This window comes from Pagrus pagrus (assembly GCF_965226575.1).
Source record: "Pagrus pagrus genome assembly, chromosome: 15".
Taxonomy (NCBI): Eukaryota; Metazoa; Chordata; class Actinopteri; order Spariformes; family Sparidae; genus Pagrus; species Pagrus pagrus.
In genome coordinates this window covers 10,571,149-10,586,583 of record NC_140199.1, presented here as the reverse complement: position 1 = coordinate 10,586,583, position 15,435 = coordinate 10,571,149, and the positions used below count along the sequence as shown (strand labels likewise).

General features: G+C 45.4%; 1 protein-coding gene across 1 annotated transcript; it reads left to right on the top strand.

Moving 5' to 3' along the window:
* Positions 1-852: 852 nt before the first annotated feature.
* Positions 853-15,435, top strand: tnfaip3 (tumor necrosis factor, alpha-induced protein 3). Its single transcript, XM_084375675.1, has 9 exons — positions 853-1,094; positions 3,867-4,281; positions 8,872-9,062; positions 9,319-9,460; positions 10,197-10,367; positions 10,452-10,632; positions 10,881-11,878; positions 12,071-12,276; positions 12,459-15,435. Exons 2-9 carry the CDS (start codon positions 3,975-3,977, stop codon positions 12,744-12,746), a joined length of 2,484 nt encoding a protein of 827 aa, XP_084231801.1. The 5' UTR covers positions 853-1,094; positions 3,867-3,974; the 3' UTR covers positions 12,747-15,435.

Sequence of the window (15,435 nt, the reverse complement as noted above, 5' to 3'; positions counted from 1 at the left end):
TAAGGTCACGAATAGAGAGAGATTGTTTATTTAGTTTGTTTTGGCATAAGAAAATCACTCAATAAAGGTCTTTGTCTTCTGATTAAAAACTTATTCTCCAAAACTAAATAGTGCACTTCTATGTTATCGTCTGACATGAATGTTTCACCACTGCACGACTGTAATTTTTGGCATCTTATGAGTCCATGTGGTCCAAAATCTGTATACTACTGCATGTCTGTCTGTCCTAGGAGAGGAATCCCTCCTCTGTAGGTCATCCTGAGGTTTCTTCCACCTATTTTTTCTGTGCTAAAAGAGTTTTTCCTTACTTGAATCGAGGCTCTAAGGACAGAGGGTGGATTATAAAGGCCACTGAGGCAGTGTGATTTGTGCTATATGAATACAACTTACTGACTGGTGAAAGAAAGAGAGAGGGAGAGGAAAGACATGAACCCAAGCATGGTTGCTGAGAGCCCACGTCAAATCCCTCTGAGCACCAGAAACATGATTTCACATCATCATTGCAATACCTGCACTCACCCAACATAGACAGCAAGTAAACACACACATGCATGCGTGTCAGACAGCCAGAGTCTACTGATCATCAAGGGGTGAGTTTTTCTTTCGCTTTCCTGACTCATTCTGCTGAGGCCGGACTCATCGCAGGATAATGATTTATTTCTGAGGCTGTCTCATGAAATAGAGTGTGACGCGACCTGTCTGTCTCCCTCAGTGACGCTCCTTTGTGCACAGTAGGTGGGATATGCTTTTCAGTATCGAGTCAGACAGATAGAGGGCCCCCTGGTGGCGGGCGAGCGTCACTGCACAGTAGTGAGAGAGAGAGAGAGAGAGAGAGAGAGAGAGAGGGAAATGGGTGGACGGAAAGTCCCCGTGTGGAAATCCCCCCCTTTTTTTTAAAACTATCTCCAGCGGACGTGAATACTCTTTTGAAAGGCTTCGCGAGCTGCGGAGGCTCCAAAACAGATCTGATACTGAAGGAAAGAGAAGGTTGAATGGCGCCGAGGACCGCTGCGGTGAGGCTGAGTGAAGTGGCTGAGAGAGGACTAGCCTGAGCATCCGGGAGGGCTTTGTTATTACCCCGACATATTACACAGGTAAGACAGCCGTCCTCCCTTGCCCGAGCCTCCCCCCACCCCTTCCCCATGTGGACATCAGTCCTCACCAAGTGTGTGTGTATGTGTGTGTGAGAGAGAGACACAGAGACCTGGCGGCTACATCACGCTCGGGCCTTGAGTAATGTATGGTCGTGTTTCTGGGGACATGGAGGAAGCTTGAAGCCCGCTCACGACAGTGGCTTTGACAGCCATTGTTTACAAAGACGTCACCCCCCCCGAGCGGATAACAGGGCATTTAAACAGCCAGATGCAGCGTCGGCGCCGCCACACTGTGTCGATGCCCAGCGCCGCGAGACGCGATTGAAGGCTACATTGTTCCAGAGGTAGTTGTCATTGGAATTACGTAAGCCTTTAACGTCAGCAAAGTCTCCTGTTATTGTGTTTTTGTGTAGCCAGCCATCCTCAAACCGCAGCGTCCACCGCTGTGCCGCTGTCTGTCTGCCCCGAAAGTCTGCCAGCGGTGCCAGCACAACAAAAACAGCGATTAATGGTCCGTGTCAGCGTGCTCACTCACAGCCAGGTGTCTGTTGTCTGGTCCCTCATGTGAAAGGAGTGAGTAGCCCCTTTAGCATGGCCTAGTGTGTTGTTGCACCTGCTGCTGTTTGGGTAGTAAAGGCACAGAGGCCACTACAAGCCAAGTGTTCAGGTGATGGTGTGAACTTCAGCTGTGTCCTCTGACTGGCAGCCTCTCCGGGTTTGACATGAGGATGTTGTTGGAAGTTAAAAAAAAGTCAGCACTGAACTTCAGGCCTGCTTGCTGACCACCACTTTCCACTTCCTGTGAGCTGAGTGTGTGTTGACACCCTGTTCGTTTTGAGGCGAAATGCTCCTTTAAAACCTCAAGAGTGGCACACTGAGGCAAGCACTCTTTTGCAGTGCTCCTGCTGTCAGGTTTTAGGCGATAACAAGACTGCCAAGTAGTTAAAGTTGGCATCTAATGTTTGCGTTGTTTATTAAACCTTCAAACTGAAATTTCCTGACCTGAACTAGGAAACTTTGCTAACTTTAGGTTCTGTTTTATTGAGACCAAATCCATGTACAGCTGCTTGAGTTTAAGGTGCTATTTGTAAGAAAAGTTGATTTTTGAGTCTCGCTCCCAACTCGTCAAATAATGACGCTCTGGGATGGTGGCCAACCCGTCCTACAATCCCAGAGGGGTAGGGATACTTCGAGTCAACTATATAGGTAATGAAAAACCTCTCTATACATTCTGGCAGCACAACAACATGGCAAACTCACTGAAGAGTCCAGTATATAGTGGGTTATTGTCTGGTATCATCCTGGCGGGGGTATTAAACATTTTCTGACGATTCCTAGCCTTACTTTTTGCACCTTAGCTTCTCAGAGTGTGGCCAACGGCGGCCCTCAGAATGCGACGTGGAAATGCATGCGTTATATATTCTAATAACCTATTCAGTTTCACTACTTTCACTTCCAATAGCCCACATACACTGGGGAGAGAGAGTTGATCATCGCGTTTTATCCCCAGGTGGTCCGATTCTGTCGCTTTGGGCTGGCGTTCCACCTGAGCTGCTGACCCAAAGCGTCTGTATTTGACAGGAAATAACATTTTGTCGCCTTGAAGAGACTCTGTGGGACTTCTACATCCTTAATTTATATTAGTGGACTCCATTTCTAAACTAATGTTAGCTACTGTTGCTCTCACTGAGGCCACTGGAGAACGTGCATCAAGTCGCATCCTTTCAGAAAATCCGACCCGAGTCCTTCACAAAGAAATCCACGGTCCAGCAGCATTAAACAACGTAATCAGATCGTCCCACAACACTACAACGACTACGATGAATTCAATTCGAAACTGCATTGTGAGACTTCTCACAAATCCTTTGACAAGTTCATGAGTGTGAGAGAAAGAGATGTCCCTCAAACCAGCAGAGCTCATGAAAGGGAAAAGGAAAGGGGACTTATGGAAAGGGGACTTGTGGCCAAAAGAAAGAAATTGCGTAAAGTCCAGGCATTCAAGGTGGTTTGGTGGTAAAAAAAAAAAAAGAATACACCAGTGCGTGTCTGAAGTGTTACTTTTTAAACCATAACTTCTCAGCCAATGTTGGCCCTCAAGGGGTGACACAGTAGCCTACATTTAAAAACAACAGAATATAACTTCCTGGAGAAAGATAGTTGATTGACAAGTCACATCTCCATGTCATCAAATTCTGACGCTTTTGGTTGGTGTTCGACCAGAGCTGCCAACACAAAGTGTCAATATCATATGACAAGTTCATGGGTTTTCCTGTGGCACTCAGTCATGAAAACTTTGAGAACTCCTGTTTCAATGCAGGCTGAGGTCTGTCCACTAGAGAAAGGCCTTCAGTGGGGCAGTGAGGTCAGTGTGACCTTCCCAGCAGGCCGGGAAGCCCTGGGTGGCCTTCAGTTCAAGTATGGAAAGCACCAGTTTATTGTTGGGAGGCTTTGTGCTCATCGGGACCTTGGGGTGCCCTGTTTAGGGAAACTCAGAAACTGTCAAGACAAAATGAGAATTAAAAGAACAAACAAGAAAACAAAGGGTTCTTTGTGTACTTTACTCCTTTTGGCCCACCAGAATCTCCAGTGAAAAAAGCAGCTTTCACAGTGCGTTGATCCTGTGTGTCGGGTGGTTTCCCGAACAAACTGTAAATTAAGTTGTGTCTTGAGTGTCAATTAATAAGGAAGGGGAATCTCCACTGAAACTTTCCCACCAGTCTATACTATTATTTTCTGCTGTGCTAAAATAACACTCCTCTTCTCTCCATCCAGTTTCCACGTTGTTTGGTCAGCGGTGGTTGGTTCCTCCTCCTCCTCCTCCTCCTTTCCTCCTCGTTCCTCTTCCTCCCCTCCTTCCACCCACCTGGCCACACATCCGCCATGTCGCAGGGTCAGAACTTCCTCCCCAAATTCCTGTTTGTCTCCAACCTGCTGAAGGCGGTGAAGATCCGTCAGCGAGTGCCCAACGACGTGGTTAAGCCGGCCACCAGCGGCGGCCTGATGCACCACCTGCGGGGGATGCACCGGTACACACTGGAGATGATTGCCATGAACCACTTCCCGCAGGCCTTCAGGGAGGTGGTGCAGGCCGCCATCCTGGACCGAGCCATGCAGGCGTCGCTGGAGCAGGAGAAGAAGTTGAACTGGTGTCGGGAGGTGAAGAAGATGGTGCCCTTACGTACAAATGGTAAGAAGTTGTTGGATTATGAAAGATAAACCAGATTTTTATGATATTTGTTACTCAAGGGTTAGGCTCTGTTACATTTGAAGTATTTTAGTGAGATTTTGGGATGTTTTGTCACACACACTTGTGGTTTAGTTGTGTGTTGTTTGTGGAACAATACGAATATATTCTACTGGAGTAGGAACAATTCAACAGGGTCACAGAGCTGAAGTCAAACTTTTGATTTCAGGAACCGTAGCAATCTTCACTGCTCCAGGCGGAGGAAGTGTTTTGCTTTTGTTTCATTTTCTATGCTAGATGAGGTGCGTATTTATGAGTCAGGGCTATTTGGTATGTAAATTCTGAGATGTCATTACTCACAAGCAGGGTTACTGTAAATGACAACAATGGAGGGACACGGGTTCCGCTTTCAGAAACACTCACTTTGCAGCCCCCTTGGTTTTGCGCAGAGCTGAGTTCAGTCAGCACCAGTGCTCAGTCATGTTTTCTGTTACGTGGATGTCGTAACACGGGAACATCCCAGAGTAGGCAAACATTTAGACATGGGCCTGATTACTTCTGATCTTAGCTCTGTACTGGGAATTTCTCTACCGTCACACGTGTTTACTGTCGCTGATGTTTCAGACCCGACTGTTTCCACAGTTTTTCATTTACAACTCTTTGGGGTATGTCCCCTCTGCTTCTGTTTCTGTGTAGGCGTGTAAGAGGATGTTAAAACATCTCAAATAATTTTACTGACTGACTGCCTGACCTGGGTTTTATGTCTCTGTCAGATGTTTCACAGCTCACCCGGCCTTGTTGAATTCAACATCTTTGCTGGACATTTTTAAAAAATCTATACTCCAGTAACCTTAAACACATCTGGTGTGTACATCAGACTCTGTTCTATTTTTACCTGAGGGGGGAAAAAACAATCTTCGAAGGGAAACATCAGCAATTCACAACAGACGAAGGAAGCGGAAATCAAGCTGGGTTGCAAATTTTACTTAAACATGTGAGTTTCCAGAGGAAATTGTTTCTTTCTCACTCAGAGGAAGCACTTAACAGTCAAAATTCCTACATCGACCTCATCTCAGTATTGACTTTGAACCTTTACTGGATGGATGAGGAACTTGCCGGATGCTTTGTGCGTTTGTTGCTTGTTTTCATAAGTACTGAAACCCCTTGTGAGGAGGGCCCCTGGAGATTCTGAAGTTAGTAATGACTAAAGTAGTTACTGTAACTAGAGTCAAAGCACGGTTCCTCTTCAGAAAGACCCCTCAATGGATGACAAACTCGTCAGACTTCGGCTGACAGTAACTAACCTGGATGGAATTTCCTGTCTTGCAAAGATGATGTCATAAAGATGAGACAGAATTTAGAGCCGGAGCGTCTAACTCTGAAGGACCCAGACGTGACTTTGAGCAGAGGACGGACAACACACACACACACACACACACACACACACACACACACACACACACACACACACAGACACTCACAGACACACACACTCACAGAGGACTGACTGACTGCTGCTGAGTCACTGGAGCTCAGCAGACACACATACAGAGAGGGAACGTGAGAGAGCAAAAGTCCGTCAACGAACGTCCAGTCAGAGCAGGTCATATTAATCAAGCTTCTCAAAGTCGTAACGCTGTTCTGAGATCAGTCTCCACATCGCCGCGGATATAAACGTACCCGTTAGCCCGAAGCCTTTTTCTCATCTATGAGATTTTACTAAAGATTAAAACCTCTCGACTAATTTCGGTCCTCTCAGAACTTCATTCTCAGGCTCAAAGAAATACAGCTGACCATCTCAGAAGAAAAACGGCTTCATAAAATGTTCACTCCCCAGCAATTAAAATAACTGTTTTCCGGTTTCATGCAACTTTTCCAACCAGTGAAGAATTATTGAAATTCAGTGCGTCTTCTGTCTTGGATGTCTAGGACACATCCGAGGGTTTTTCCCTAACAGCATCCCATGTCTGTCATGTGTCCCCAACAGGCAGGATTTGTTCAGCTACAATACACTGACTCTACATACTGTAGTAGCCGAGAGGACACACACACACACACACACACACACACACACACACACACACACACACACACACACACACACACACACACACAGTGTTACAGATTTCAGGTTTTCTTCTTAAAGAAACAGTTCACCCAAAAATGGAAATTTAGTCATTATCTTCTCACCTACATGAGGATGGAAAGTCAGGTGAAGTTTCATAGTCCACAAAACATTTCTTGACCTTTTTTATAACAAAACGGCATCGAGTCATTCCTCTAAACAACTGAAACGTAAGTTAACAACCAGAAAAAATAATAAAATGGCTCCATACAGCTCCTCAGGCATCTCCGGAAGTCTCAAGATCCCCAGCTGATTTGAAAAGACATTATTTACACCCTTTTTTTCCCTTTAGAGCTGCTGTTAGCTGTTATATTCTCATTAAACAAGTGTTAAATAGCTTGATATTCCAACAGTAACCAGCTTTATCCAATCGGGACAGAAAACTCCATAAAGGGGGACCCTTTCTGCTTGAGGGAACTGGCAGAGAGCAGTTTTCCCCTCTTTTGGTACCTACATCGGCAATTGGTGGAACAGGGAAAGCTACCAATTCCAGTGCAAAACAGGTCAAAGGAAGAAAAACACTTGAAGAAAAGAAAGTGATTAGAACATAGACTGTTGTAATATAAGGGGTTTATATCAAAGCAGAAGCAAAAGTAGTCTTCTTTTGTTGGAGTGATCTCATTAGTCAGCTTTCAGACAAAGTCTGGGGTAGATGATGATGCGTGGCACAAACCTAGAGCAGCAAAATAAAGCACAGCATTGCAAACTTGTGGTAAGTGTCACCTGGATGGCGACCAGATGAGGATTAAGTCTGGTCCTACACTGGTGTGTTTTCAGGAAGTGTCCCAGCTTGCCACAGAGGAAGTGTCTATATTTAGACAGATGGGACCAGCAGACCGTCTTTCATCTTTAGTCGGCAGGCAGCTTGATTCAGGGTCAAAAGTCTGTGTGTTTTTGCACACGAGAGGAACTGATTATTGGGCGTTACTGTTCTTCATGTATCTCTGTTGACGACAGTGCTGTTGAGGATGACTTTTCTCACTAGAGAGCTGTGCATTTTATGTTTTTGTTGAGAGTGATGCAAGAGCGCCGAAATGCAACAACAGCTAGCTAGTCTGAAATAGAAGTACAGTGAAATTGTTGCTTCACTTGAGTGAAAAACAACTGTATCTCACATTGCAGTCATCTCGCACCACAGATCATGTTATTTTGAGAAATCTGATCACAAGTTGGCCTATGGCATGACACTTCCGTCCGGCTAAACTCATTTCAGAATTAATCTCTTGGCTGTGATAGATCTAATCATGTGAAAAACTCTTCAGATGAGGATTATTTTCGGTCTCAAGGTTTTGTGTTTAATGCAGCAGTATTATAAAAAGAACGTTTGTTGTCATAGTTGTCAACTCTTAGATTAATTGGCAACTATTTTGTTATTGTTTAAGAACAAAAAAAGGTCAAAATTGGCAGAAACCAGCTTATATTTTGAGTTTGTTTACTCGTCTGTGGCAGTAAACTGAAAACCTTTGGGCTGTGGACAAAACAAGACATTTGAGGACTTCATCCTGGGCTTTGGTAAACGCTGATCGACATTTTCCACAGTTTTTTTGGACATTTTATGGACCAAACAACAAATTGATTCATCAAGAAAATAACCGTTAGTTGCAGCCCCAGAGCAAACTTTTGCCAGACAAACATCACTGAACAGACGAGTTGAGTTCATAAAGGTAGTCAGAATACACACATTACAGTATACGTGAGCGCACATGTCATCTCGGCGCTCATTAATCACAGCCTGCATCGGGTGTTGATAGCAGTAGTTTAAAAGATAACATTCCATCCTGTCCAAGCCACGCCCCTGTGGAAAGTCCAGGACCAGCTGAGTAGCATTGATGAGTGCGGATCATAGGAGGGGAACACACACACGCACAAAAGGCAGAAGTTAGCACGGGGAAATTCCTGTGTTTAGTGTGGCAACAGGGCTTTTCATTGCTACACAATTTAACAAACATGGGCTCTCCTGTTGCACAATGTGAAAAAGACCCAGCGCTGCCATAGGAGACTAAATAAAATTCCAAGGTTTTTAGTGAGCTCATGACGCACAAACACACAAACACACAAACACAAATGCCTTTTTTTGAGAGGCTTAATCTATCTGGACAGTTTGCAGAATATAGAGGAAGTAGTTTTGCTGTAACATGAAGTGAGACCACACATTTTTTTTCCCGGGCAGATTAAATGTATGTCAGGTAAGTTTAGAGCCATTTCTCTCAGGCCAGCTGGGTAAAAGCCTGTCTTTGTCTGTAGTGTTTGCATACTTTCAGGCATGTGAGGGTCATATAATAGTCTAGACACCAGATAGGGCGACAACCGGCCCGATGGCCTGGAAATCCCCAGACTTTTGTTACGCTTGTGTGTGTGTGCGCACTGCAACTGACTGCATTTGCATGTACCGCTGCACAATTTTAGAAGTTTCTGTCTAATGTCTGACTAATATCATATGTTTCTTCTGCTTCTGTGTCTGTCTTTAGGAGATGGGAACTGTTTGCTCCATGCGGCCTCTCAGTACATGCTGGGCGTTCAGGACACAGACCTGGTGCTTCGGAAAGCCCTCCATGGTGTTTTGAAAGAGACGGACACTGGTGTCTTTAGAGCCCGCTTCCAGGCAGAGCTGCTCGGGTCCCAAGAGTTCACCCAGACCGGACTTCGATACACCACCATGGTATGAAGATTAGACTACACCCACGTGAAAGCCTTTTCTAAAACTTTGCATTAAGATATTGCTAAATACTTGCCGAGATGATAAAATACAACATGTGTGCTAGTGAGAAAATACAATTTAAATCCATGAATTCCTTATTTTCCTACCTACAACATATTTTATGTAATGATTTCAATAAATTTAGCCAAAGTTCATATCCCAACTTGGTGTGTATACATATATATATATGTGTGTGTGTGTGTGTGTTTTGTCCCAGAACTGGGAGGAGGAGTGGGAAAAGATTGTGAAGATGGCATCTCCGGTCTCCAGTAGCAACGGCCTCCAGTTTGATTCTCTGGAGGACATCCACATCTTTGTCCTCTCCAACATTCTCCGCAGACCCATCATCGTCATCGCAGGTAATCCCCTTATATCATCTCAAATTATATTTATTGTTCCTTGTTGGCTACAGTCACACTGGTCTTGTTTCAACACGTATTCAAGTGATGGAAAAGGTTAGGGTATCTCCTAAACCACATGCCCCAGCATTTTGCTGTTAGTTGTTTTGAAGTTCTCGTAGTGTTTGATTACACTGAATCAGCTCCTCTTTATTGTGGTTTGAGGATGTAGGGTGTAATACATAGTGTGCTTTATAAACTGCATGGAGGGTAAAGATGCAGAAGCTTGTTTTAAATTGTATTTGAGTTTTTTAGAGTGCTGCAGGGTTGACATATTTTTGCAGGCTAACCGGAAGTTAGCATCACCCTCGTTCCCTCATCAAAAAGCCTTTGGGATTTTCAATTAGATTTTGGATTATTGCAGAAAATAAGCTCTGTGGCAAACACAAGTTAATGATACTTACACATTTTGTTCAGCAAGATAATCATCACATCACCAGAAGTGCAGAAATGCTAACTTATTTCTGGGTATTAGGATTCATTACTGCGGCACTCCATGCACTTAATGAAATAACAATATATGATCAATTATAAAGGTGTGACAACTTCTTTGTTGTTGTTGTACTTGCAATTTAATTAAATTAGCTACCTGAAAGTTGAATTTTTTTTTATTTCAGTGAGCAACGTGCTAACAAAAGTCATATCTAATTGTTCTTGGGCAGTTTTTAAGTCTCTTAAATCACTATTCTTTCTACAGACCAGGTGGTCAGGAGTATGAAATCTGGTTCCTCCATCTCTCCTCTGAATGTGGGCGGGATTTATCTGCCACTACACTGGCCGCCCACAGAGTGCTACAAATACCCGATAGTGCTCGGCTACGACTCCCAGCACTTTGCACCCCTCATCACCATCAAAGACAGTGGTCCTGGTAGGAAAGCTGATACAGCCAGTGACTGATACGAAGTTTCGCATGTTTTTGTATCCATCTAACATCTTGGTTTGTATTTCCCAGAGATCCGAGCAGTACCGCTGATCAACCCAGGCCGGGGAGGCTTTGAGGAGCTAAAGGTTCACTTCCTGATGGAGAAAGAACAACAGCAGAAAGAGAGACTTCTCAAAGACTACCTGCTGCTGATAGAGATTCCCGTCATAGGCTTGGGCTACGACGCCACACGAATCATCAATGCTGCACGGTACCTACAGATTATAAGCTTTGTCCCCTTAATGGACAAAAAGGAAGAGAAAAAGTTTTAAATGTTGCAACTCAGGAATGAGGAGGTTTATTTTAGGTTGATGATCAAGGATTTTGTAATACCACTGGTTTAACTTCTCAAAATCAGTACAGTGAGTGAAGACGAACTCTGTTAATTTAACTTAAACATGTAAAAATCTCATCAAGTGCAGTAAAGTAAAGAGCCGTATTTTATGTATCTGTCCCAAGGTTGGATGAAGGCAACCTCCCTGAAGACATGAACCTGATGGAGGACTACCTGCAACTCGTCAACCATGAGTACCAGCGCTGGCAGGAGGACAAGGAGCAGGCATGGGCTGCCCAGCCGCAGCGCCCGCCACCCTTCTCCGTCTCCCAGCTCTCCCTCATCGAGATCCGCTGTGCCACACCACGATGCACCTTTTACGTCTCTGTAGACACGCAGCCTCATTGCCATGAATGCTTTGAGAAGCGACAGGCCACTACAGGTGGAGGAGCGAGGATAGAAGGGGTGGTGCAGACCAAGGGAGGAGGGGTGCAAGGTGGGGTAGGAGTGATAGGGGGATCAGAGACTGAGGTGAGCTCAAGAGGAGCACGAAGCAGCAGCCCCCCATCCTCCTCGTCTGGGAGAGGGGTGGTGTTGTCCAGCCCCCGCTCTGCTCCACCCACCGCTCCCAGCCTCAGCCTGTACAGTGAAACTCATGCCATGAAGTGCAAGACACCTGGCTGCCTCTTCACCCTTAGCGTGGAGCATGATGGACTTTGTGAGCGCTGTTTCAACTCCAGGCAGAACCACGGGCCCCCTGTAGCTGGAACGGCTGCTACAGGACTTCCAGGTCCCAATGGGGGGCCTATAGTCCCCCATCCGACCCAGGGCTCCGGCTGGACCCAGTGGGGGGGCCGTGAGACAGAGACAGAGCGCTGCAGCATGTGCAGACAGGAGGCGTTCAGGATATTCAATGGCCTGTGTCCTCCCTGCATGCAGAGACAGCAGGCTCCAGAGAGGGGAGAGCCACAGCAGAACAACCCTAGGACTGAGGCATCATCTTCAGCTTGGAGCCAGGCCAGGGACGCTGAGCGGCCGTGCCTCACCCTAACCCCAGGGCACACCTCAGCCTGGCAAGCCCCTCTGGCCCGCCCTTGTAAAAGATCTGGCTGCCAGTTCTTTGGGACGCCGGAGAAGTTGGGTTTCTGCACTATTTGCTACGTAGACTATCAGACCAACCACCGTAAGTCCTGAAACTAAACTGGAACACTTTGAAAATGTCTTATCAAGTTATTTAAGTAACTTTAAACAAGAGTCTTTGTCAGTTTCTTTTGCACGATAGGACTTCATGTATTGCTAAGTTTGATTTTATTTTTCTTCACTCAAATGTCAAATCATATGGGACATTGCTTACGCTGGCCACTGTCTGTTCCAGACCTGACCCCTCCCCCTGCCCCGGTCCAGAGCCGGCATGGTTTGGAGGCAGGCTTCCAGAATGCCTCGCGGTGTCGTGGGCCTGGGTGTGGCGCGGTAGGCAAGGCAATGCTGGAGGGCTACTGCGACAAGTGCTATGTCAAAGAGCAAAGTGCACGGCTCAACCAAGTGGCACATCGCACACCACACTCCCCTCCTCTGGTTGTGGTAGGTGTCTGCCATACCTTTTTAACTCCTCCCTTGCTCTATTTGTCTTTTGTCATCTGCTGGTTGTATCTTAACCTTCCTTTGTTTGTCTTTCTTTTTCTTTGATTGTCGCTGTCTATTGTTCTACAGTTGCCTCTCAGTTGCCAATTGACCTTTTCTTTTCTCTTTCTCTGTACTTAAAGCGTGACCGAGCAGTCAAACCCAGATCTTCGCAGCAATCCCAAACCCAGACCCAGACCCAGACTCAGTGCCGGCGGAGTGGCTGCAGCAATGTGTCCCCGGGTTGCACAGACCTCTGCCCGGAGTGCCACACACGTGGCCAGGGCAGAGAGGCGGGCCGACGGGCGCAGGCGCCCAAGGAAAAGTCCAAGCAGCGGTGTCGGACGCAGGGCTGTGACCACTACGCCAACCAAGAGAAACAGGGCTACTGCAACGAGTGTGACCACTTCAAACAGATTTACCGCGGCTGACCACATTCGCACCCACGCACGCAAAAACGATGAAGACACATCGCTAGCACGCTAGAGCCGCTGCCCTGCTGTGGGCGCCCCATGCCAGTCAATGCACCTCTGATACTAACTAACCAACTAACTAACTAGCTAGTGACTAACTAGTAACCTTATGGCCTGAAAATCAAACCCCCCATGTAGAATGTGAAGAGAGAGTGTGTGTATGTGGGGGGAGGGGGGTGAGTGTATGTATGTGTGTGTGTGTGTGTGCGTGTGCGTGCTTGTATGTGTGTGTATGTGTGTGTTCACAGTAGACATGGCCTCCAGAATACCTCTTTGTGCAATTATTATCATCTGATGTGCCCTGTGCACTTACACGGTGAGAGGTTTGGCTACATGTCAGAGCAACTGACTTAACTCTTGTGTACAATATGTATTTAGAGGTACGCAGTGAATCGTGCCGGACAAAATGATTGTATGTTGACATAACAAGAAGCATCTGACATTGCTTTCTAGACCACAGCCAAGGATTTATACCCCCAGTCTGTCTGTCTGTCTTAACCCATCTGTGTATCTGTCTGCCTGTCTGTCTAGCATTCGCTCTGTAGAGTGAGGGATGCAGTGGTTGGGGAAGCCCAGCGAAGAAATCTGTGGAAGTAGTACACAGAAGTGAAACGAACTGGGCCACAGCAAAGCAAGTGAAGTGGTTGAACTGAAATGAAATGCTATCCACCATTGTTTAGCTTAGTTCTCCAAAAACACTCATGTGTATCCAAAAATAGTCAAAGAAAGGCTCTTGCAATCAAATTATCAAGAGTTGATTTCCTTCCATTTTCCATTTGAGGCAAATTTACCTCGCTATTGTTGTTAATCTGTTATATAAAGTGAACATTATGACCTTCTAGATATGGAAAGTGAGAACAGACCATGAGTCTGAACAGTGCAAGACAGACAGGGCAGGCCCCTGCTAGTTTTGGTGCTACATGTACAGAAATACAAGCCTCTCCATTGTAGCCAACATGCTGGCGGTGTCAGCGGACAGAAGGCAGAGAAGACAGTAGAGACAGGACTCATTCTCTTTCTATTCCTCCTGTCCTTCCTCTTATTTCCCCCCTCTTCTCCTCCAAAACAGATCTGTTGCCTTGGACGTTGTTTTCCTGTTTACTGATCACTTAAGCACCTAGAAATGCATAGACACATACCTACACATGCGCACACAAATGTAGTAGCTCCAGTTCTGTCAGAAGGGGATTGCCGACGAAAGAGAGAACTGAAAACGAGTGATTATCGACCTTACCGCCACATGCACACATAATGCACACACATGCACATGGAAACACAGCTCTGTGAGATTGTATGCGCCCCACCCCAGCCTGAGGTGACGTGTAGGTGAACAAACCCGTAGAGAAAATGCATTCCTCTCTGCTCCACCCCACTGGATGTGCCAAGGCGACAATTTCAAAACTTCAGAGAGCAATCCCATTGCCTGCTTTGGCTAATCTTGTTTATCTGAATGTGTTTTGTGCTGCTGCTACAACAGCACAGTATTGGGGCTGATCCTCGATAAGTTTTGCCTTTAAGTAGTGATTGAAATTTTATGGACCAGAGGAGCCTGATCAGTGATCCTGGATCAGTGCTCCCAACCTATAAAATGCTTTTGTGAATATGGATCTTGGTCCATATTGTAGGACCTTCCAACCCGATGCCTCATCTCCAACACACACACACAAACACACAAAACGCACGCATGTGTGCGTCTGGAATACGCAAAACTGACATTCCTGTTTTATTTTTTAATTTGTTTTGGGATTTTTTAATGTATTTTGATATATTTGGTTTTGTTTCTGCCAAAAAAAAAAAAAATACATGTGCCATCAATCGCCAAACAGTTGTTGTTACCTCCTTAAAAATGGCCAGCCTGGATCACTCTAAACTAACTAGCATGCCACAGATAGACATCTCCAATTTTGTGTAACCACAGGTAAGAGCTTATCAAGCTCTCTCATGTGGAAAATCCCCAAATGGGCAGTATCTTTTCATGAGTATCTATAATATCCAAATACAAAAAAATATTCAACCACAGAGAGAACCTCAAGCGTAAAAAACAGTTATCAAACAAACTCAAATGTGATATCAACTGGAAGAGTTATTCCCCTCATACTTCTGCTGTAGGCAGATGTCCATCTGTGGCTCTGGTTAGAAAAGCATAGACAAACAGGCTCTCGGTCTGCCTTTTCATTCAACTGTATCTTAAGCTGTCGGGCCAGCCCACGTGTTGACGGCCTGTACGTAGATCTCTGTGTGCTTTAATCACCTCTAGACAAACCTTAATCAATTAAAGGCCAATTAGTGGTCAGCTCATCAGAGCCCCTTAAAAACGCTTTCGGGGCGTTGGCAGAGTTTGACTGGGAGGAGATCACATAAGTTGCACATGACTTGTCTAAGCTGCTGAGGCATTTAGGAATGGTACTCCGACTCGCTTAGGGACATTCCAACAGTAGGAAGAGCATCCGCTTAAGAGCAGAAGGTGTAACAAAACATGCAAACTGTGTGGAAGTTTCTTTGTGTGACCTTTTTCGACAATAGGGTATTGTATGAAAAAAAGCCTGGTTTTATTTGTTAAGTATTTATTCATATCAAGATATCTGTATTGTGTGATTCAATAATTATTTATATGTCGTCCTGAAATGAATTATTTTTATTAAGAAAT

What these genes read in the sequence shown, in the direction of transcription:
- tnfaip3 (XM_084375675.1), top strand. Translation starts at nt 3,975, where the DNA reads ATGTCGCAGGGTCAGAACTTCCTCCCCAAATTCCTGTTTGTCTCCAAC. An exon ending in CATCAAAGACAGTGGTCCTG is followed by an intron (nt 10,368 to 10,451) that starts GTAGGAAAGCTG and finishes TGTATTTCCCAG; the next exon opens with AGATCCGAGCAGTACCGCTG. An exon ending in AGACTATCAGACCAACCACC is followed by an intron (nt 11,879 to 12,070) that starts GTAAGTCCTGAA and finishes TGTCTGTTCCAG; the next exon opens with ACCTGACCCCTCCCCCTGCC.